This window comes from Trematomus bernacchii, unplaced genomic scaffold, assembly GCF_902827165.1.
Source record: "Trematomus bernacchii unplaced genomic scaffold, fTreBer1.1, whole genome shotgun sequence".
Taxonomy (NCBI): Eukaryota; Metazoa; Chordata; class Actinopteri; order Perciformes; family Nototheniidae; genus Trematomus; species Trematomus bernacchii.
In genome coordinates this window covers 8,321,456-8,346,363 of record NW_022987698.1, presented here as the reverse complement: position 1 = coordinate 8,346,363, position 24,908 = coordinate 8,321,456, and the positions used below count along the sequence as shown (strand labels likewise).

The 24,908-nt window shown below is 38.6% G+C and overlaps 1 protein-coding gene across 1 annotated transcript; it reads left to right on the top strand.

Moving 5' to 3' along the window:
- Positions 1-4,377: 4,377 nt before the first annotated feature.
- st7l (suppression of tumorigenicity 7 like) lies at positions 4,378-19,356 on the top strand. The gene is made up of 15 exons (XM_034139424.1): positions 4,378-4,549; positions 4,976-5,058; positions 6,157-6,316; positions 6,402-6,456; positions 6,597-6,712; positions 6,949-7,027; positions 7,335-7,423; positions 7,782-7,882; positions 7,996-8,110; positions 8,223-8,295; positions 8,442-8,544; positions 14,708-14,858; positions 15,060-15,152; positions 15,280-15,419; positions 17,386-19,356. Exons 1-15 carry the CDS (start codon positions 4,381-4,383, stop codon positions 17,479-17,481), a joined length of 1,623 nt encoding a protein of 540 aa, XP_033995315.1. The 5' UTR covers positions 4,378-4,380; the 3' UTR covers positions 17,482-19,356.
- Positions 19,357-24,908: the final 5,552 nt, after the last annotated feature.

The following is a 24,908-nucleotide window of genomic DNA, read 5'->3' as shown; positions in this document are numbered from 1 at the left end:
AGGTTTTGATATTTCAACATTTTGGAAATGGATTGCCATGGAATTTTGTAAAGACATTCATTGTTCCCATAAGATAGTTCCTACCAACTTCAGTATTCCTCTAACTTTTCACCTGATGCCATCTGACATCTGTGGTTTTGTAACTTTACCTTACAAATACAAACATTCACAGCCTCAGTTGTATTTTGTGTTCAGTATTGAAAATAAAATGGCACTGTAGCATTCCAAAACACTGAACTGCGTACCTACCATGCTAACCATGCTGTCAATAGCATTCGCCGGAAAATGCACATGTGCTTAAGTATAGCCATTTGAATGGCTGTGTTACTTTTATAGTGACTACAGTGTTTTCAGTGGGAATAACAACCAAAGTGATACAACACCCAATAATAAGAAGTACATATATGTATCTGTAACTTGTTTTGCACTATGTATGTTTGTATTAATGTTTGGAAAATATGTATGTATATGTTGGGATTTTGGATTTAAACATTCAACATGTGCCCATATCCGCTTGCTCAACAGTGTGTAGCACAACAACTGACCTATTGAGTTAAGAGAATGTGTTTGAAAAAACGGTGTCAAAGAAAATAAAGAATGTGGACACAGTTCCTCAACTTGCCAATGACGTCAGTCATGTCCTCTCAGCACAAACAAAGGCAGCCTTATTAACTTTAGGAGAGCAGGTTTTGCTCTATCTTTGCAGCTTTCATTTAAACTGCATAAAGACTTTCATTACTGTTGTTGTGTGCAGTAAAAAAGCTATTTAACACCTTTCAGAAAGTACTGTAACACCTTTTAAGCTCCTGCAACCATTGAAGCACCCATGTTCGTGAACAATATCTGCGTTTTTTATATGAGCACCTTGCCTTTTATCTTATTGTTTCTAAAAATGATGTTCTTGCAGCAGAGGGGAGTGGAAAAAAAGACCCTGACTGCATGAAGGTAATTCATATGTATTATTCATCTCTGCCTCTTCCATTTATACTTACAGTTGGCTGCAGTTGTATACAATGAAACAGCTAGTGTACACACTGGATGAGAGGCTGCTTGCTGCACTCTTATGCTGTTATTGCATGTTTTGCATTTTTACATTCCCACAAATACATTATATTCCATTCTATCAAAATGAGGACAGTCATAACATAGGTGAATGTATGCATGAAATGTATCTTCTTGGCTGCTGTTTCAACGGTGTGTATCCTCTCTGCTGAAGCATAATGTGGTGTAAATTAGTCATCATTGTAGTTATGAAACAGCAGCAGAGCCTGTCCACTCTTCTTCACAGATTTACAGAGAAAAAGGTTGAAATGTTGCTGCATGGTCCGTGAGCCTGTCATGGAGGAAGTCATTTTTCTGCGGCACCATAGCTTTCAGATGTGGTCAAACGGCACGTTCTCCTAATGCAAAAAAAGAACACACATTTTTGAAAATGAAGTGTTTTGAGAGAAATGACTTGTGGGGGGAGAGTCCCTTCATGGAGACGAGTAATATAAACTCACAGAGAGAAAGCTGTGTGGGAGACAAGAACCAGTTTCATAAAGTTTTCCATCAGCAGGGACCACCAAATACAGAGCTGACAAACGACCAAACTTTATTACTCATTAAAATTGTATTGTATATAAATCTCTGCTCAGGTTTTACTAAAATGTTTCCCTAACAGCAAGCAGATTTAATTAGAATTTTTATGTGAAGTAATGAAATTACAGCATTTGCTGGAAACGCTCTGAAATATTAATAAATGTTTTGTATATTCTTTGTCTTAAACATCCTCATTTATTGAAACAGCTGGCTTTGTAAAAAATACGATCAACAGAACGCCGGGTATTTTCGAGCCTTAAAGAGCAGCCTCTTAAGTAATAATGAGAGTGAGAAATGCAGTGCATTTAAGTGAAAACCCCGATTAATTATGTATGATTAGAGGACTCTTAAAAGCTTTGGGGAGAGAAAAGAAAGAAACTACATAAACAGAACATGAAGTCCAGAATGGCAGAAAGGATAAGAGACGTGAAATTGTAAATGAACCTTAAGTATACAGGTGACTGCAGAATGATGAGAGATATTGCTTCTGCATGACTGGACACCGGCTGACCGGTTGTGTACAGGTCATGTCCCACTTACTGAGGTCCATTGCTTGCAATTTTTGTATCAATGTTTTATATTTGAAATGTATTGTATATAATTTGTATTTATAATATAAAATGTTTTATAATAACATGTGTTTCAGATACATAAAGACATTCTGCAAATGTCCTTGCATTCATCTAAATATTTATCTTATTTGACTGCTGTTGAGATCCAACCGATAAAAGTGGTGGTGTGTTAATACAAGAGGAGATAACAGTGTTTACCCAGTATATTCTTGGAGCTACATGTATGTTTTATCAAAGAATGAGTCACTGAGCAGAGGTCATTTGGAAATATGATTTCAGCAGGAAATACATTCAGACATGCAGGTCATGCTTTACAACCCCGATAACTTCTACAGACCTCTGTTGCTTTTATTCCTCCTTTCTTTTCCTCACTCTTCCTTCCTGTCAGTGGCATCATGCATGTTTTCACCTCTAAAGTGATTGTACCTGATTTATATGACAGGCCTTTAACCCCGCGTGTGCTTGTCCATCAGCATCAGGCAGAAAACACCCAAGGGCATGTGTGAGCAGGACCAAATCTGGCTCTCTGTCATTCAATGGCTGTAACCTCCAACTAGAATGCACTCCAACAAATCACATTTATTCCTGCACTGGTGGGATGTGAGTCAATCGCACAAGGTGAGAAGTGCTACGGGTTGTATGCATCCAAAAATATATTTCTACCTGATAGCAACGATCTTAGTGAACTGTTTATTTTAGACAAAGTACATTTTTTGTTATGTAAATCATAGGAATAGAGAGTATCCTGAATGTACAATCATTGGCAATTCAACAAAATCCCACCCTTTGATTCAAATTTTAATTTTTTAGATTAGGCCTGCACAAATTAATTGGTAGAGAAAATCGGGCCGAAAAAAGAGGGCACTTGCATGCATTTCTTCAATATTGTAATGAATCTCAATACTAAGAGGGAGAAAACCAAATGTAATGTTGTCTCCACCTGCAGTCAGTTGATGGCAACAGAAGTAAAAGTTTCAATGTGGTAATGGCCCCTCCTACTGGTCATGAATAGTATTACCAGCTAAAATGAGCTTCTGGAGGTTATCCATCATTAATATAAGGCCTATATTACGAATAGTTATGTTAATGAAATGAATTAGGTGAATTAAATAATCAATTAGGTGTCAGTTAATTAGTTGGTGAACAAACATGCCAACAACATTGGCCCCAGCTTCACAAATCTGATGATTTGGCCATTCTCTCTGAATGATAGTGTAATTAATGGATTTTCTTTTGGATTTCAACTGTTGGTTATGCAAAACAAGCAACTGAAGCGATCGTCTTCTAGGATTGCCAAGTGTTTTCTCAAATGTTAAAAACGAAATGCTTCTTGGTGTAATACAATATTATTACAACAGCTAGATCATTGTTGCCTTATATTAACAGCTGACTGTTAGAGGAGTAAGATTAGGCAACATAATTTAATGCATGACACAAAAATGCATCATAGTACTAGTTTTTTCTTTTTTTCCCTACGCATTAAAAGTAGAACAAAATAGATAAAAGCAAAGCTCAGGTAGCCTATGGTGGGCTGCAACAGTGGTGTCTAAGAGTAAGATATCATGCTTATATTATAACACAACACTACAATGTAAGTGAATAATTTATAATTGGTCCCAATCTAATTGATATTTATTACACCAATCATATTTGGGGGATATTTCATCATTTACTCAGTCTCTATTCCATATAAGCTTATGTTTATGCTATGATATGGACTATTTAATAGGGAAAAAGTGGAGAATTTACATATCCCAAAGACGACCATCCCTTGTTTGACTGTGTTTCTATACACCGATTGAATAGGTGTGTATGGACACATGTATGTGTGTATGTGTATTGTATTGATATGTATGCATATGTACATGTAGACATTTGCCATTTCAAACAACCCCTGTGTACTTTTTCGTTTTTATTTTATTTTTGACTAATTTTGTTTGCTATTTCATTTGTCATTTTCGGGTCTCTAAAAATATATTATTTGAAAAACTGTACTTTTAATATAATGTGACCCCAAATAAATTAAAAATTAAAAAATTAAAAAGATATAGACTATTTACATATTAATTAACATATATTTGAGTTTAGACAATGAGTACATTTTTTCCAAAATATAAATAAAGTTTTTCTGTAGTTCCCGGAAATGGGTTTTTGTGGAGATTTCAAAATAGAAGTCATTTTACTTGGTGATCACGTGACTCCTCTGTTTACAGGCATCCGGAGAAACATGGAGGACACCGCTGGCAGTAATCCCCAATCTCTCGGATTTACAGAGAAATTAAAGTCTTGGCTCTCCTGGTCATGGACCTACGTGTGCTTCATTTGGTTCGGCATGGTTCTGATCATGATATACGTCCTGTGGAGCCCGCTGAAACTGCAGGAAACTCTTACCTCAGGTGAATGAAAGCAAGTGCTAGCTAGCTATTGTTAGCATCGGCTAGCTGGCTTTAGCTGACAGCAAGCGGGAGCTGTTCGTTTGACAGTCCGGTTTCTGACTCATTCATGCACAAATAAAGAAATGTTTTGGTTAGTTCGTAGTCGACTCTTTACATACGTATGTTACATCTGCGTTGTTTTATTTTCAAACAGCAGCGTGTATCGGATGTATTCATGATTGGGTAGTTTATTGTTGTGTGCTAATTTTTGCACAATGTAACCGGGAAAAGGTATAAGGCTACATGCCACCGGCTTTACTAATCTTATTGCCATGCTTTTCTGTTGAAATGTGGTTTGGTGCATGTTTTTTTTAATTGCACGGTCCCAACATAGGACACCTGGTAGCATTATGGCAGAATACTAACTGTCTCCCCTTCTTCTTTCAGCCTCAGTGTTTCTGAATACACTGACCCCCAAGTTCTATGTGGCTCTCACTGGAACCTCCTCTCTCATCTCTGGACTCATCCTTGTAAGTTATTCCTTGCACCGTCAAACCTCTGTTTAATAGTAACCATTTTTACAAATATATTTGATGGTAAGCCACTTACTTCAATACAATCAAATCGTCCCATATTCTGTATTCTTTTTCAAAAATCCAAGATTAAACACAGTGGTTGAAGCCTAGTTTAAGTAAGGAGTGACACAATTAAATTAAATGCTCTAATGAAAAATAAATTATAGTACACCTGGTGCATTTGTTTTTAAACTGAGGGGGTGAAAACACTTTGCGAGAGTGGAGCAGAACAAAGGTTGAATAAATCAGAATAATTTAGAAGCAATAAACAAACGAGTTATCTTATGTTGGCAAGGCTATGTAGAATACAGTTATCAAGATGTATGTACTGAGAATAATGGCATGCAGGGAGCAAAATTATCTTTTGCCAAATGGCTAGTTAAGGTTAACATTTGTCCAGCCACTCAATAAATTACCATTTTATACGTTTTCTTTGCGATTATGGCAAGTGTGCAGTCATCTTTGAACCATAAGGTTGTGGGTTCTATCCCATTCCGTGCAGTCAATATGTCGATGTATCTTTGGGAAAGATACTTAACCTTCAATTGCTCCTGATTTGCCAAAAGTGTGTGATTTTTGTGTGTGGATGTTGGTTCCCTAGAGCAAGTGACACTGCTCTGTATGAATGAGTGTGAACGGGTGAATGACTCGTAGTATGTAAAGCGCTTTGAGGGGTGGAAAAGACCTGATAAAGCGCTTTATAAGTAGTTAATTTACCATTAATGTTGTGCACTGATGTAATGTAGATTAACAGATTTTTCGCAGGGGAGAAAATAAAAAGATTTTACTTTCCAAACAAAAATACCAGCTCACGTTTATCGTCAGTATAGCGACAGAGCCTTATCTTCTCTTTTAAATGGTATTTTGGGCAGAGATTAAACTCCATTATTGCATTAAATTAGTTTTTGGACGCTTCCATGGGCATGACAAAATATTGTAAGAAGAACCACTGTCTAGTGTAGTGATATGAAATAAATTACCACGAAAAGATCACTTACCTAGCTTTTATTTTCTTATTGCATACTTTATAAAAACATGTTTTTTCTTCCGCAGATATTTGAGTGGTGGTATTTTCGTAAATATGGGACCTCGTTCATTGAACAAGTGTCAGTGAGCCACCTGCGTCCTCTGCTGGGGGGAGTGGAGAGCAGCTCCACCACTGGTCTGTTTGCTTCAGTTAATGGAGAGGCAGAGCCCAGGCCCAGTGTTTCTGGTAAATATGCATATAATACAAACTATCACAGCAATGCGACTCATAATAATACTAGCACTAATAGAAACTGTCTTTCTTTCGATAGAGTGTAAGGTCTGGAGGAACCCTTTAAATCTGTTCAGAGGAGCAGAATACAACAGGTATGTGTAATTCAGATTTAGCAGTATGGAGTGCATCTCATAGTGTGTCTTTGTCCAAGAAAATTGCTTTATTTCTGTTCATACATTGTGGATCATAAAACTGCAGCTGAACTGTTATTATTTTATATTTTACACTACAGGTACACCTGGGTGACCGGGAAGGAACCCTTAACCTACTACGATATGAACCTGTCTGCTCAAGACCATCAGACCTTCTTCACAGGAGACACTCCACAATTACGGCCAGAAGATGCTGGTAAGTTTTACTCCGTGACTAGCAATCAAACAAAGATGTAATATTTTTTTGTTTTTAAGAATGTTCAAGCAAAAGACTGCTCCTTGGAAGAGATATCTCTGGTTCCTTGTAAATGTTCAAACAGAAATGTTTCTTTGGTCTTTTCTTTGAGTTTTTGACTTGGAAAAGTTAATTGATTGAATTGTCAGGATTGCGAGTCAACATGTATACTAACCTTGAGTTTCATCTCATTACAGTTATGCAGAAAGCCTGGAGAGAGAGAAATCCTCAAGCCAGGATCAGAGCAGCCTACCAGGCCATTGAAATGAACCAGGAGTGAGTCCTCCTCTTACTCAGTGTTATACGGTCTCTTTAAATATTGTATTAATAAGTATAACTCTGTATCTTCTAAACATTATTTACTGTACTGTTGTAATGCATTTAAAATGGTAGTACGCAAACGTTTTTTGTAATTCTGCTTGCTTTAATTACATAAATAAACAAATAAATGTTATGATATTATGGCCTTTTAATTTGGGCTTTCGTGTTCAAATGATTTCCTTAATGCTCTACATTTTTGAAGTGCATGCAAACAGGACGGGCTGTTGAAATCTGTCTCTTTGTGTCTTTTATTTGTGTGCAGATGTGCTGCAGCCTATGTGCTCCTAGCAGAGGAAGAAGCAACAACTATCACAGAAGCTGAACGCCTCTTCAAAAAAGCATTAATTATTGGTAAGAATGGATTAACATAAACATTAAGTAATGCATATTAAACCACGAGGCCCAATAGCTGAATGATAGCTAACTAGTTTAGGAATAACTACACCCACTTTTATAAATAGTAATGCAACATGCCATGCCACACCCTGTGCAGTGCCAGCAGCGCAGAACGGCTATAAATAGATCAGACCACATCTGTCCACAACCTCTTGTGATGAAGGATGTAGTCACAGGTGCAATATGCCATCAATGCATCAATGCTTTTCCTCTACGCAAGACCACAAGCTGTATCCATGATATTCATGTTTCAAAATTGATTGACTGATAAGTGTTGATTAATCGTCTCATATCTTCTGTTTGCCATCCACAGCTGGAAAAGATATCAACTTACTGGTGTACATTAAACGTAGAATGGCAATGTGTGCACGCAAGCTGGGCCGGATTAAAGAAGCAGTTAAAATGATGAGAGATGTGAGTGTAATTTTTTATATAAGCATGCAACATGTACTATTCTTAACACATTGGTCTTAAAGAAGTACAAAACAAAATCCATATTTATTGTGTGATATTTTCAATTTTCACAGTTAATGAAGGAGTTCCCACTGTTGGGAATGTTAAATATACACGAAAACCTCTTGGAGGCACTTCTAGAGCTTCAGGCATATGCTGATGTCCAAGCAGTCCTCGCCAAATATGACGGTAAAACGCAAGAAATCTGAAGAAATTCTACTATGTTTGCACTGAAATTTGCTCATTGCTTGGCAAAATATGAGATATGTCACATGACCCCCAATTTCCTCTGCCACTGTAGACATCAGCTTGCCAAAATCAGCCACTATATGCTACACATCAGCACTATTGAAAGCACGGGCTGTATCAGATAAGTATGTGTCCTTTTGGTTTTAAATATCCTTTGAATCTTGCATACCACTCAGTATCTTTTCAAACCTGTTTTGTATGTCAGCACTAAGAGCAGCTTTAACAACAATGTGAGCTGCTACAGTGTGTCATCTGAGGTGATTTGTCTCAGGTTCTCTCCAGAGGCCGCGTCACGGCGAGGGCTCAGCACGGCAGAGATGAATGCTGTGGAGGCCATACACAGAGCTGTTGAGTTCAATCCACACGTGCCAAAGGTCAGTCACCACACTAATACACCTCACACTGAATCTGATGGTTGCTGCGGGTCACGAAAAACCAATCATGACTTTGTGTTGTGCCTAGGCCTGTCACAATAATTACTTCTGTTGGAGGATATATAACCTTGTGATAAATGATAGTATTGCCATTTTCTGCTGCTGTTATAATGATAATATTTGCATACCCTTTTTATCAGCAATGAACTTTTAATTCTTAAGACTATTCAAACATTGAAATCTGAATTTGATATCCTTAACCTCTTAAGCCCCTTAAATAAAGCATAAAATCAGACAACCAAAGAAAATCAATAACATTTACTCTCTAGCTCCGTTGACTACAATGTGTAAGGTCCACACAATTCCCAAGTCTTATTTTCATTGGGAAAAGCCTGTTGTTTATTCTGGCAACATGCTGGCATGTACGATAAGTGGATCAAGTAATTATCGGGACAGACCTTGTTGTGCCTGTTCCTGTTCCTCATTTGTTTGGACTAGCCCTCTGTTTGGCCTGCATGCATCCTGTTACACACACATAGTGAAACATATAAAGTCTGTTTTCATCCATGCAGCTGCTATGCTGGAAATGGATTGGGTGGATTTGGGTAGAATTTCTATATTTAGTCAAATGGCACCATTTCACCTGCCATGCATAACTGTCACACAGAAATAATCATGAATAACTGGCAGACAGATAAACTATCAGTCCTAAAACGTATAGGTGATTTATGTCAGCAGTAACAGGTGCTGTAACATACAAATAAAGCGCTCTCATTATTCCAGACATGCTATGTACTGGCTCACCAGCAGGTGACGGTGTGGGTCTTTAAACGGGAACTCTTAATTCCTTTTATCACACCTGAATTCTCAGAATTAGACAATAAAGCTTGTTTTTTATGCATATTTTGTTTCCTATATCAATGATTTGGGTGATTATTGTAATTAGTATTAATTAGTCAAAATAAAATCCAACACTTTTAAATGTGAAATGGCTGAATTCCACCTTTTTATCAACTACACTTACAAGACAACACGATATTTTTGGAATCATACAGCATTGTGTGTTTTTACAGGTAGTATAGTTTGGATTCCACATGTAGGTCCCTAGGAATACTGTAAAGGTATGACGGATTAGTTTCAGTTTTGCGTAATAAGAAATGAGCTCTTTAAACAACTGAACCATGAGGAACATATCACTGGATATCCATCTGGCCTCTCACATCAGTTCCCACAGGATTAGATGTCACACGTGCACACACCGAGTTATACACAAGTATTGCTGCCGAGTTGTGTCTCAGTTTGGCCTTTGTAGTGTGGTGTTGTTTCATCTCGCTGACTCTATTTCTGAGAAAGAGAATCAGTGTGTTTGTGTGTGTGTGTGTGTGTGTGTGTGGGAGCGGGGTGTCAGCCAGCACTTTGATCCAGCCTTTGATTTTAAAGTGAGGGCCCTCATTTCCACTGTCTTTCCAGCGGCTCCCTCCCCCACTGTGCCCAGAGGCAGCCATCCTCTCTCCTCTCATCACGTACCCTCATCCTGTTTCTTATCCTCTCATGTTCCCTCATCCCCCGTTCGAGCCAAACAGAGAGTCTGATGTTGGCCACCACTGCCAACTTTAGGACATTTGTAGCACACCTTTCACAGGGAATTATTGCTAGGCTCATCTTTCAGCCTTTGACTGGCATCTGGTGCTTAATCAGGCCTAAACCAGAGTTGTGTTACGTTTTGACTTGCTGAATGTAAATGTAACAGTTGGGAAGAAGGGGGGTTGTTGCTTTGTCTTGTCTGCTATGATGAGTGCACCTGTGACTTCTGCCTTTTAAACACAGGCTGGTCTGTCGCCCCCTTAAGTAGGATTTGCAAAGGGCTTTTGTCCAAAAGTTCACTAATTCTGTGGTCTTGTAGATTTAATTCTAGCTGACTAAATAGTGTACAAATGTGGGCATACTTAAGCAAAAGGTCAGTCTTAGGTTAGAAAGTTATCAGCCAATCATATAGGACTTCATCTAATGGATACTTTCGATAGTAAATCATCTATTATTCTTTTCTGTACAGCATAATCAAATAACTGGTTGATTTTAAAACAGCTTAATTTCATATGGCGTCAGAGGAATGTATTTTCCTTATAGATGAGAAGTTATAGTTAAGCAATTATCTGAGGTGATAAGTAACTAAGTACAGTTACTCAAGCACTATACTTAAGTACAATTTTGAGATAGTTGTACTTCACTTGAGTATTTCCATTGTATGGTACTTTGTACTTCTACTCCATGACAATTCAGAGGTAAATTATGTACTTTTAATACACTCAATTCTATTAGTAGCTTAAATTACTTAACAGATTTTGATGACTAATGTGAAATATAATCAACACTTAAATAAGACTTTAGTTACACCTGTAGTAATACAGCATACAAAGTCATTAAAACTAGCTGCACCTTTGCCAGCTTTGATAACACATTAATGCATTAATAATTATAATGAATACATATGATATATATTATTCTTAAATGGGCCAATCTGCATAGCGAATACTTTTACTTTGAGTAATTTAAGTATATGCTGATGCTTATACCTGCTACACTGAGCTGGAGTAGAGTCTAGTAGCATTGACAAATCTGAATCCATGGGAATATAGTATATTTTTAACCATCATCATCATCATCATCATCATCATCATCAATGTACCAGTTATCCATTGGTTTCAAGAAACGTACCTGTGTCTGTGTGAGTGTAAGCACGGCATGTTTTAACATCAAGTTAAGGTTGAAAAAATAAAGGAAAAGCTGAATGGACACGTGGAGTAATGAGGGAACAATGGTGGGTCAAGTATTAAGTGTGTGGGTGTGTTATCAAGCATGCCAAGGAGATTATATATGAATTTCATACTAGGCTGCATCACATGAGCTTATTCAAACTGCTGTATAGCTATACACACACTAAACCCACATCCGCACACACATGCTTCAGTCTGGTTCAGTGCACACCGCCCTCCTCCCAAACGACCCTTTCCCTCGCAAGCTCTCCATCTTGCCCCTATTTACTTCCCCCAACCTTCTATTTGCCTCCAGTCCTCATCTTCTTGTCCTTCTCTATTTATCCCCCTCCTCCACATTTAGTTTTTTCCATCTGTCTGTCTGTTCCAATCAGCCTCTCAAGCAGCCAGCGGTTTAAAAACTGACAGTTTTCTGGATGCTTGGACAGCTGATCAATTGTTCCTGCTATCTAAATCTGTTGTACATTGAAATGTACCACCACTTAGGTCCATGCACGGTTATTTTGAAGCAGTTTGGGTGACCTGATCCCATCTACCTTGCTAGTTTACTCCACTTTGGAAGGCGGTTTCTCATCTCACCCAATTCTGGTTGACATGTTCTCCTCTAGATCACATGTCAAGCCTTAAAAATGCGGACCTTTTCTTAGTTTACCTCTGAAATTGCCTTTTTGGTTTGTAAATTGATACAGAGCAGCAGTCGTGGGTTTGTTCTGTATTAAGATGGATGAGGTTTGATTCAGACAAGGCAAAGGGAGGGAGTAGTAAGGAATGGCCCACTTTAGAATAAACGCTGTGAGCTGTGAGCGGTCTGCCACTGTCCTCAGTCGAGGTTGGAGTAGCTAGCTGAGCCTTTTACTCACTGTATGAGATTCTTAATCTGCCACACCTGTTTGTCTTTATGTTCCTTCGCCGAACACGTGTATGTTTGTCCGACCCTTATAGAGCCACTACAAGGCTGATGTCATTGTTGCCTGTGTGTCCCATTGTGAGCAGCAAAGTGCCGCAGATTAGAATCAGAAGGCAGCTTATGAGTTATGCTCTGGGCTTATGACTGCCCAGGGATAAAAGGAGAACACATGAAACCCAATCCCTTCATCAAAGAGGCGACAGGGAGTGGAGAAGCAGGCCGAAGAACGAGAGGGTGGGGGGGGGGGGGTCGGCCGGCACAGAGGACTGAGGTGTCACCAGGTCTAATACTGTGGCATGCGAGGAAGGACAGCTGAGCAGCCAGCCCCTCTAAATGGTTAATCTTAAAACACAGGGGACCCACACCTACAAGGGTGCCATTTACTGGTTATTCAATATAGCAAACAGACTCAAACTGAGGTAAAGATATGTGTAATACTGTTAAATCAGAATACCTTTATTCCTCCCACAGAGGGGACATTTACATTTGTTAAAGCAGAAAAGAGCCAAAGACAGCTTAATGTTTACTAAGAAGCATGCATGCATTTTTTCTTTTTATTAAATAAAAAAGAATTACACAATTACAAATAAATATCGAATTTTAACCAAAATAACAAATTTGCTTGCTAACGGATTGTCCATATCCTATGCCCTAAATTAAAGCCAGCTTCCTACTCATCCTGGGTTCTCTTAAAGTGTGTATGTAAAACAAAATGTATATTATTTGTCAGAAACTGGTAGTTTTGCTTCTAGAGCTGGCTGACTGCCTTGACTCTGGTGCCGGCGGAGTCGAGGATGGCGAATGGTTTGTGATCGAAAGAAAGGAGACCAAAATGGTGGGGAGGATGAAGCCTGGCAGTCAAGTGTCTTGGCTGGAGCAGAGAGAGCTGAGTTAAGTCAGTCAGACAGAGGATAAGTGAGAAGGTCAAACCAGCAGCTTCTGGTCGTCCTTAGCTGCCGATCCTTGTAACGTCGACAGAGGATGTCAAGATGGAAAGAGAAGAGGCTAGAAGATAAGTGAGGAGGAGTGTTCACACCTGTTTGGAAGTGGCGAGCTGTCACCCATTAGGGTCAGAGATTCAGGAGGTGGCCAGCGGGAGACAGATGGGTAGGGTGGGCTGTCTGCAGAGAGCATAATACACAGAAATATGTTTGAATATGGCTAGAATACAACAATGATGATATTGGCAGGAGCAGGAAAGCGAGGATGAGGAGAAAGACGGGGATGAGCCAGGCCGTAGTTGCTGTAGCTGTGATCATGAGGGGTGAGAGTGGAGAAGGAGGGTAAGGCAGGGGGAGATGGGTGAAGCATCACGGTCTGGCCGGCCAGATGGATGGATGGCTGGCTGAGCCTGTGACCATGGAAGGGATTAGACAGGATTAGCTGTGGGGTAACCTTCCCAAAGTGTCAGTCTGAGATCCAGAGCGCTGTGAAGCTGGCCGCCTGGGAATCCAGCCCAGGGGGCCCCGCAAACACACGCACACACACATACACACACTCCTGCCACACTGGGCACCACAGACATATATTTCGTAGAGTGGCATGTTCAGCAAAGCCAACGCACACCCATTATTGACTCATGTTTGGACAGAGGTAGGCCTTAACTTAAAATAGATATTGAAGAAATGCAGTACACTTAATTCTGTTTTTTTTATTTCTAGATGTCTGTTTACTGTAATATCAGAAAGCATACCCGTTCTACATGTTTTAACTCTGGGATGTGGGCCTTGGTCAGCAGAGTGAACCGACTGACTCACTGGGACAAACTTACACAGTAGGGGAGGAGAGGGGGGGGGTGAGCATTCATGGAATGAGTGTACTGTACTGTAACAATAACACACACTCGCAGAGCTTTGGAAAGCTTTTCCTTCCCACCTTGAACAATTGCAAAATAACGCCGACAACAAATACTTCACATGAAGAAAATATGTTTTAGTCTGCAGGGAGATGGCTAGAGGGAATTGCACAATGAAATAAGTGAAGTGCTGACTGAGATACAGGGAGAAGATGTGAATGAAACCATTAGAGTGGAATGAATTGGCTTTTAACCATAGGCGGAAAACCAAACCTTCATCTGAAGGTTTTAGGCTGACAGTTGCTTATTTCTCATTCAGAAACATCCCATTTCAGTAGTCTTTTTTTCACAAAGAAATATATATTTGGTCTCCTTTGCCTGCTTTATGGTCATTTTTTGCCGGCACTTTGCATTTATGCTCTTAAACACTATATAGAGAACGAGTATGGTGACAGCAAATGTTTGCACACGATGGACGTTGCAATTGTTTGCCACTATTTCTTTAAATAATTGAATCGACTGTAGCTTGAGTTTTTTAGCCAAGAGATCAGACTCTGCACACTTTCATAATGTTTGACTGCAGTATAAAGTGCTGCAATAAAATACTTCTCTGTCATTCTTTTCAAGGTCAGAAGCCAAAAAGCATTATGGCACTGACGTCCTATTTCTTCCTCTTTCTGTCTGCAGTACTTATTAGAGATGAAGAGCCTGATCCTTCCTCCAGAGCACATCTTGAAGAGGGGTGACAGCGAGGCAGTGGCATATGCTTTCTTCCACCTGCAGCACTGGAAGAGGGCAGAAGGAGCCTTAAACCTACTACACTGCACCTGGGAGGGCAGTACGTACCACTATCACCTTCTCTATTCAATCCCACTGCTTTGAATATTACATTTTTGTTTTGTTAACAGTTTTGAAATCATACTTTCTCTTTGGTATTGTTGAATACCAAAACACATAATTATATGTATGGTCAAAATTCACAATAACATACTTGTTGTGTTTGTCATCTTAATTCAATTTCCCATTTTTGCTTTTCCAGCCTTCCGGATAATTCCCTACCCACTGGAGAAGGGTCACCTGTTTTACCCCTACCCAGGATGCACAGAAACAGCAGATAGAGAACTGCTGCCCTGTAAGTGTAATAGCTACGCATAGCTGTACAAAGTTGCTATTGATTTGCTTCAGTTTTTCTTGTTCATCTGCACTGGTTATGACTTTATCTCTCTTTCTTTTCCTGACCATGCTCACTTTCTCTCCAGCGTTCCACGAGGTGTCTGTGTACCCAAAGAAAGAGCTTCCCTTCTTCATCCTCTTCACAGCAGGCCTTTGCTCCTTCACTGCCATGCTGGCCATGCTCACACATCAGTTCCCTGAGCTCATGGGTGTCTTTGCCAAAGCAGTAAGTACTTTAATTACACATCAAATGTATATCCAAAGTTGCTGTTGTATAAAAGCTGATTAAGATAATCCACTTTTAGTCATTACACAAGAACACATTGTATGATCTTAATAGGGTAATTTTTAAATGGCAGGTTCTGAAATGAACCTTTTAACCCATGTCGTAATTGCTGCCTTCTATCACTGTCTGAAACACTGGAGGCTCATGGGAGTCGTAGGCTTGTAAAGTCCATGTTTACCGCCAAAACAAGCTGTTACCCAACTAAAGCTATCAGTGTCTACAGCTGAATAACGCAAACATAACAGTGTATCTTAACAGCCTCAAAGGTTTAGGAACTTTGAATGACTTGCTCTTACTGTTTATTTATGATAGAAGTGTTGTGTTATCTGTTTTTGCTAGTTTGGCAAACTCCTTACTTCGGCTAATCCTTTGTTTATGACCCTGCTGGTGCGTCCTGCCTTAACATAGACTTGTAGCAAAACAAGGCCACAGAGAACATCTAGTGCTCTTCTTTTTGTTATGGGAAAGATTGAGGGGAGATAGGATTTTTACAGCAGCCCCGGCGAGCCTGGTTTGTGTAATGTTCAGATGGAGTGCATGAAAACCATTGAGGGAGGAACACAGCGATCCTCACTGCCTTCTGAGGAAAAACAGATTTATGTGAATCTGCTGCTCTTCAACAGAAGATGCAAGCTACACAAGACAGTGGAGGGGTGGCAGCCTGCCTTTCCTTTGTTTATGGAAACCAGACATGCAAGCATAGTAGTTGAATATGTTTCATATATAGACCGGGTTAGAGGAGCACTTGATTTGCACTTGTCTGGCCGGGCTGATACGTCCACTTATGAGACTATTAAAGTGTCAAGTGTATCAAGCGCACCTCAAGTGGTTTCAGAGAGAAGCCATATTGTAATATTTTAGAGGACATTTCGATATTACTAGCTAACTTAAATCACTAACATGTGCGTATGTATGCTCTATTTGACCTAATATCTTAGATCTGAATCTTAGATGTTAGTGGTTATATGCCCGGCTGGAAATCATAAAATGGGTGTTTGAGTTGATCCTTTTAGTTTCCTAGCATAAGATGTACATGTTTTTTTTTTACCTACAGCAGAAAATAATAAAAAGTTATGATAATTGATTTGTGTAAATGCCACAACGTTGAGTTAAAGTATAGGGTTTATGCAATTGTATTACGTATGTATACATTGTCATAGGTGACCCTTATCAAAGCAAAATGTTGTATCATACTGTAGCAACATACTGTATATCTGTCATGATTATAAGGCTCTTTACTCTTAATAGTGTCCGTCCGAGAACCATACTCGTATATCATACATCAGATTTAAGGATCCTTTAAGAATGTCCTTTTGCACATTTTGTATGTAAACAAATCCCATATATTTATTCCATTTTCACTATTTATAAAATGAAAGAGAAACTGAAAGTCAACATGATTGATTTGATGTATAAAAGTATGTTGATATTTCAATCATGGATAATATAAAGTGTATTCCTGTATCAGACTATATATGTCATGCTGTTACTACAAACATTTAAAAAAAATGATACCTGTTTTTGTATTCCGTCTGCACTGCTACAAATCAAATGCGCTCTCAGCAACTAATGTTCATGCCTTCTTACTGCCTCCTTGTTTTAAAAAATTGAGCAAGATCAGTTATTTTATTGTCACACCTGTCTTGTTTACAGACCAATAGGCTTAATAGTAAAACACACCAAACACAATGTTTTCCAAGCACTTTACCTACCATTGTGTTTCTGTTTGATTCACTATTTTTGTAAATGTTTTACTTTACTTTACAGGACAGAAATATAAGTTCCATAACAATGATTTAGTGAACTTGTGTGCAGGGATTTATTTTTTAACATTATCTAAGAATGGATGGGAAGAGTTTTTACTGACGTTCAACTGAAGGCTCATTCGGCTTTTTCTCTCTTTCAGTTCTTCAGCACACTCTTTGCACCCCTGGGCTTCTTCGCAGACAAGATGGAAAGCTTCATGCCGTCCAGTTTTTGGCACCAGCTGACTCGAATCTGACCCCAACACACAAACAGCACACAAAGACACACACATACACACACCAATACCACTCCAAACCCTCAGACATAAAGTGTTTGCTCTCCTGTCTTCAGCATTACTGTCCACTTGCTGCATTGTTACTGATTATGTTGGCAGAGGTTGTATCAACACGGCAATACGCTGTTCAGATCCTCTCCTACACTGTTCCAGCAGCCACAGTTTTCCAAAAGCACATTTACTGAACACTATATTAAACAATTTCACAGGGTCGTTCACCTGTCATTATGTCAGCACTGGGCAAATGGAAGTTTTTGAGTTCCCTACAAAACCTGGCTGTAGATTACTTAGTCCAAAAATAAAGTAAGTATTGAAAAAGCTTAAATGGGATGTTTTTAATACTTCTATGACTACTGTCTAATCAGATAAGTTTTAACAAGTGTCTTACTGACAACAGGAAACAGAAACATAATGTGTACATTAAAATGTCAAATGTAGACAATTTTGCCCAATATGATACTAATTCCCGGCTCAATCATGTCTGTGTATCACAAACGATCCCTCCGTGTATTTGGAATGAGTGCTTTTGGGTGAGATTCGGAGCCCCGCAGACATCCAATGTGGCAGATTTAAACTTCTGCAAGACCTCCTAAAAACAGCTGTGATTCACAGCCCTGAAGGGCCTGCAGTGTATACAACGCCTCTGCAGTTTAACAGTTGTTACCATGCCATGACACCTCAGCACTATATCACTGGGGCAACAGACGCCCCCTCAACATCATATTTTAAATGGTATTATCGCTGGTCACAGTTAGGCCTCATGGCATTACTCAATTCTGTTGATTGCAGTACAGATACAGAATGTTATTCGTTCGTTTCGTCAACTTCTCTATTCCCCAAACAATAATGAGAGGCAAACATTGCAGTACTCGTAGAGAATATACCAGCACAGGAAATGTAATTATACCTGTAACAAATTAGATTACTGTTTAAAGTACACGATAAGCCCTTAAAGGAGAGATGGGTGGCCAAATGAACAGACAGGCAAAGAAAATTAATGTACCATGTGATAATTATTCTATCGGACTAAAGATGCCAGCATCCCCTTGTTTTAAATTATAATGTAAAAACTGACTGTGCCCGGTTTGAAATCTTAAAGCCTGTAATGTAATATAATCCTATACTCTATGTGAAATGTAATGATTGAAGTTATGAAAAAAGGTAAAGACATACACCACTTATTTGTGAAAGATTCGAAAATAATGCCGCATCCTCCTAAATGTCAAGTTAGGTTACATGATGTTTATTACATTATATAGATACAATACAATATAGAGTACGAAAATGTACTTAAGTCTCCACACCTTATTTAATTTTGTAGAACTTGTAAAAAAAGTGCCTTGAAGTACATCCCAATACTTACTACTTACTGCAGCAACAATACTGGTATCTGTTTAGTGGCAACTCTGGTCAACATTGGATGGATTCAATTTGATAGAGCATTCACAAACTGTGATTTAACTTATTTGTTGATTGTTCAATGGTTAGCATAATTAGATACAGCAGCCAGGTAACAATGGCAAACACATTAGTGAAAAAGTAGAAAAGGTCCAGCTGGTAATTATGTAATGACGTTTAAAAAAAATGGTGTTACTACAGTATGTTGCAAATTTAGATTATATTTGTAATATGATCTACTATAAACTACAACGATTCTGTTTTGCATCCGGTCTGTAGTGTCTGTTTAAATTTGTGACATTTGAAATGTGAAATATTGTAATGTGCAGCCGAAATGTATAAGAGTACATGCTGAAGACAGGAGAATGTTTGAAAATTTGAACTCCCCTTGGATGAGTTTGGAAGCAAAACTCACAATAAATTCCTCTTTCAGTGTAATCTCCGTCTGTGACTTTTTGTTATGTTGTGGAGATCTTTTTATCTTATTCTTCTTGAAATGCAAAATTGGAATTTTTTAATGATTTTGTACACAGTGAATAATTTACTTTAGTTGCAAGTAACTGCATTTAAACAAAAAGTGGTGTAAAAAAACGTTATGTGTGATCCAAAATGACTACAAGAATGCCAAACAGGTAAACTCGTAATTGAACGGCTTTCTGAGTAATGTGGGGGAAATATTTAAATAATGTTCCTTTTAATGGTGTTTGCAATTTCCCTACATATTTTAAGATCACTTCTGTATTGATAGGAAGTTCTTATCTTGTTCAAGGGCAAACTGCTGCCTCGGTCTGCCACCCTGCTGCCGCTCCTGGATTATATAAAGCCAAGTGCCATCATTATGATTATACCACTCCACCACCATCAGCAGATGTTCCCAGTGAACCACTGGTAACATAATCATACTCCATACACTCGCGCTCAAGTACTGAGCAGCTGTAATGAAAAATCGCTGTTAAGGACTGTTGATGGGTGCTCAAGTGTTTGCTCCCAGTGCCAGAGCCAGATTCATTCTGCAAGTTGAAACATGAATTGTTCACTGACCTCCGACTGACCTCAAAGTCATGGTAAGAGACAAAAATACAGAAATTACAGGGTAAACATGACCATTATGGTCAAATTAGAGATACGGCAGTTTATTGTATACCCCTCTCATGCCCTTAATTTAAAAAAGAATATAAGATATGTTTGAAACATTTACAACCTTTACATTTACGGCCACTGCCACTAGGGTTAGTAAGAAAATAAAAAAACGAAATTATGATTCTGAGAATACTACTTGTGTGGGAAAGCCATGCAGTTGGTAAATTATGTACCGACACTTAAACATTCCAGTGGAAAGATGCAGCCCTGACAGTTGACTCACAAAAAAAAGTCTCACTTAAAGAGTTTTTATGTGTAAATGCCCTGCTGCGCTGCCAGTGCACTAAGTTCACCAGCACGATGAATTAATGAACTAGTTGTGGCTAGGGATCTTTGCCAAATGTGTCCCTGAGGTTTCATACAGTAAAGTACGTGTGTTTGACTAAAATTCGTCCTTAAAGGTAGGGTAGGTAAGGAAAGAATGGAGAAATCAGCTCGAGTGCGCTAGAATTTGAAAGTACCCAGCCGAAAAAAATCTGCCCCTTCCTTCAGACTTCCTTACAGAGCCCCTCCTCCAACACACACGAACGCGCACATGACCAATGAGGGCACGAGATAAGTTTGTGCACGAGATGGAAGGCTGACAGGCAGGGTGAAATAACTGGTCATGCTTTTTACAGCACCACGGCTTCCGCAGATAACATTTTTGTATGTATTTATTGTCAAAGCATTTCATATATTCATTGCTATCGGAATGTTAAGAGCATTCCATGGAATATAACAAAAAGTGTTTCTGAAGTGAATTACCTACCCCCACCTTTAAAGTTTGAGAAACCGGCTCGAGATACACTTGTTATATATTCCATGGAATGCTCTTAACATCCCGATAGCAATGAATATCTTAAGTGCTTTGACAAAAAATCCATAAACAAATGTCATCTGTGGAAGCCGTAGTACTGTAAAAAGTACGACCAATCATTTTAGCCGGCCCGGCTAAAATACCTGGATGGCCTACCTGGCTGTCAGCTTTCCATCTGTGCACAAACTTATCTCGTGCCCTCATTGGTCATGTGCGCGTTCGTGTGTGTTGGAGGAGGGGCTCTGTAAGGAAGTGGCAGATTTTTTCAGGTTATCTATTTTCAAATTCTAGCGCACTCGAGCTGGTTTCTCCAAAATTACCTACCCCACCTTTAAGTAAAACAAAACACTGCTCACATAGCCTACAGTTGGTACTATGTTTCCATGATGTGATCCTTCTAAGAATGAGGTGAATGAAATGTACTTTTATTGTTTTTTTAATATATCAGTCTTGTATAAATAACTGATGATGGTTATTTAGCCTTTTTAATTGCAGATTTTGCACATGCAACTAAAGACTACTGTCTGCCTTTTGCAAAGAAACAAAAAATAGACACTAAATATATATATATTATGTCCTTGTTATTTTACAGTGACATGTTGTTACGGCTGGAATACAAATGGAACGCACCCTTTGTGTCAGGGCGGGCTATTTAAAATGCCAGTGCCCACTGGCTTGATGTTAGCCTGCTGCTAACATTGCTCGATTGCTAACAACACTTCTAAATCAACTTGTTGCTAATGTTGCGTTTCAACTAGATGCTAACATGTTTACCCTGACGTCCTGTTTGACTTTGGTGCAGCAGTCATTAGACAATAATTCCATCCTTTGTGCTGTTGCTGCCTGAAATGAACATCTCCACTGCAATGTCCTTCTTTAGCTGTGGGCCTAAAACGCCATTTAACACCGGAAGCAGTTTTCCGTCAGCTGTGGGACCATGGAAACTACTCCCAAAGATGTTGTACTGCTGAGACTGCTGAGACTGCTGCGACTGCTGCTTCACGTTACCAAAGTAAGCCCTGCCTTTGTTAACATGCTCAGTGAAGTCTTTGCTGCTGTTTCTCTGCTTGGCTGATTTATGAGTTATGAAACTGTTAATGCTGCTGGCTTTCATGTTGTTACCATAGACTGTATCTATAAAGGGTTGTTACCCTGCAAGTGTGTGAGCAGCATGCTACTTTTATATACCTCTGGGCCTACATTTTATGCTAGGGTTGTAGTTTTTATTTTTGTTTGGCACAGTCAATTACAATGCTTTTTAGATCTTTAGTTGAGCATGATATTGTGTATTGGCTCAAGAAAGGCAAACATAATGTTTATTCTTACTAAATCCTCATACTGTAGGCTTCATGGTAATCTCACTTAAAAGGTAATCTCGTCTACATTTTCTCCATAGTAAACTACAGTACTTCTAGTCAATAGGTTAAGATGACCGCTTTCTTTAGGGTTTCATATTATTACGGCTAACCTCCTGTGCTGACACCGGTGGGTCCTGTGCTGTGCCTGTAGTTTATGCATCACTCCCTCTTATCCATGTATTGTTTTTTTTTACTTCTCTTTGTGTATGAGATTTCATAAACTGACATTCTATAATCATGCCATTCATTTTTTTGCAAGTTTATAATGCACTGCCTGTCTTAATCTGCTGCTGCTGCTGCTGTACATCAGGGGGATTGTTGTTAGTAGATTAACTCATTTTGGTTCACTAGAAAGTAATTTCCCTTCATGGTCTATTGTGCCCATTGGGAAATTAGCACAGAGCAGCAGGTGCTTGTGGCTAAATTAAATAAACTTCACATAATGGCAGGTGTTAGGGAAATATTTGTCTCTGCTCTGCTGGTCTATGGTTGTGGAGTAAAGCAGCGTCAAGATGCCAAAAGCAGTTCTGTAAAACTTTGTTTGAACATGATCCATTTGCTGAACAAGTGTTTGCTGAATGAATTCAAGAATTGTGCATTTCCTTAAACATTTGTGTCATTAATAGGGTTGCGCAATGTCTTGTTTTTTTAAGGCCTGTGTGTGGTCAAAAAGGTAGAACTGATAAGTACACTTCAATATCTGTTTATTTATTATATCATCTCATGCTGCAATATTCAACAATGTTATCGCATATTTTCCTAGTATCGTATAACTCTATTCAATAGCTGTGTGATATGCTGAAAAACAGACACTGATATGCTCATTTATTTTATTTCACTGGGGACTAGTGTCAGCTTGATGCCCAGACTGTAATGGTCTTGGGTATTGCTGTGAAAAAGATAATTTACATTGTATAGTCTTTAGTTTATGGGAGTCTTCTCCTTTGTCTAAGCTATATTGAAACATACTGTATGTGAGATTTATAGCTGGATTCTCCAAGTAACAAATGGTAATGATGTCACTTGGCAAGTATAATAAATCCACTATACGTTTAGCAGCTTTAGTCAGGTCTATTCCCTGTCCACAAGGAGCTCTTAATTACTGCTGATAGGGTCATAAGGGGGCATCCTCTCTTCCAAGAAAAACATTGAAACTATGGACAGATTTTCAACACTTTTCCTAAATAGTCTAGAGAGCAATAATTTCCCAATATATACATATCAACATGTTTCCCATCTTGCTGTACTTCATAGATATTAATCATATGATTACAGTGTTTTGAACCAGCCAGACAAGTTTAATGATAATATTAAACTTGTTTAGTATAACACTGACACAACTCTGAATAGTTTTTGACGTATTACGAATTGTAATGTGGGATTACAACATTTCTCTCTTCTGGTTTGAATGTGAAACATCCGTGTGGACCACACGGTAAGTCTCTCCCTCGGGCCAATTTTAGCTCTGCAATGTTGTCAAATTGAGATGCCCATTTGATATCACTATGATGGCAAGGAATGCTTGCAATGCCTCTCCTGTTATATTTACAGAGTTCAACTGGATCACACATTGTGGGGAACAAAGCAGCACAGATATTTTGTCAGATTTTTAAACGGCGGTGAAGTATTATTAATCTACTCTCTGTATACAGTTTAGCTAATTGCTTGACATTTCTTTTCAATAGTAAATCCCCTGATTTTAAGATGTCTAATATTTCAACTGTAGAGGTGTTTGTTATGATAATTATGTTGCTATCTAAGCCCACCATCTGCCAGTCCCTTTACATTTCTGGAAAATTGGCTGAGCTTTCAAACACCAACATGGTTGGTTTAATAATTTTTGTCCTCTCCCTGCCATACACTGAATCAGGGCTAAAACACAAGGGACCATGAAAGCTGTGAGAGAACGGAAGACCTCTAATAGGAGTTGCAGAGGGAGGATCAACTAGGTTTAATATAGAGCCAGTAAGGTATTTTGGGACCTGCATTTCAAAGGTAAAAATACCTCCCTAGACACTATTACAAACTAGGACACCATTGCTCTAAAACAATGATTTAAGAAAAAACATGGAGTTAAAAATGTAGCATCCGGCTGAAATTGACGGTCAAACATTCATAGGATCAGTAAAATATACAAATAATAATTTTTGAAATGTAACAAAAAAACCTCTGAATACTTAAATCCATCAAAGCAATACCATTAGGAATAGACCTCTCAAAAAGGAATTATTTTATTATCGGCAGATTTTATTTTTCTTAATTAATCAATTAATTGTTTGGTTTTTAAATGTCATAAAATATTGAAAAATATCCATCCAAGTTTCTCAGTTTTCTTAAAGTCCAGTTTCTGATGTCTTTTTTTTTTTTAAATTACTCTAATGATGAATCCATTATCCAAATGATTGGCCATTGGGAATTTTTTGACTTGGCTAGGCAGTTCTACAATCCAAATCTATAAACGGATCAGTGAAGGCCCAGGGGTTTCCCATGTGTTTTTTAGGATTAAAATGTGAAGTATACTGATATCGTCAGTGTTGTGCTCTATCACAGTCAGAAGGGGAATAGAAATATGAACTTTTGAGGTCGGCCCCCCCTGTATGTGAACAGCTCTCACCTTTCTAATCTTCAAGAAAAACACAGCCAACAGGCTCTTCATTTACATTAAAAACAGACTCCTTTGTTTGCAATTAACT

What these genes read in the sequence shown, in the direction of transcription:
- st7l (XM_034139424.1), top strand. Translation starts at nt 4,381, where the DNA reads ATGGAGGACACCGCTGGCAGTAATCCCCAATCTCTCGGATTTACAGAG. An exon ending in CAAAAAAGCATTAATTATTG is followed by an intron (nt 7,424 to 7,781) that starts GTAAGAATGGAT and finishes TGCCATCCACAG; the next exon opens with CTGGAAAAGATATCAACTTA. An exon ending in AGATAGAGAACTGCTGCCCT is followed by an intron (nt 15,153 to 15,279) that starts GTAAGTGTAATA and finishes CTTTCTCTCCAG; the next exon opens with CGTTCCACGAGGTGTCTGTG.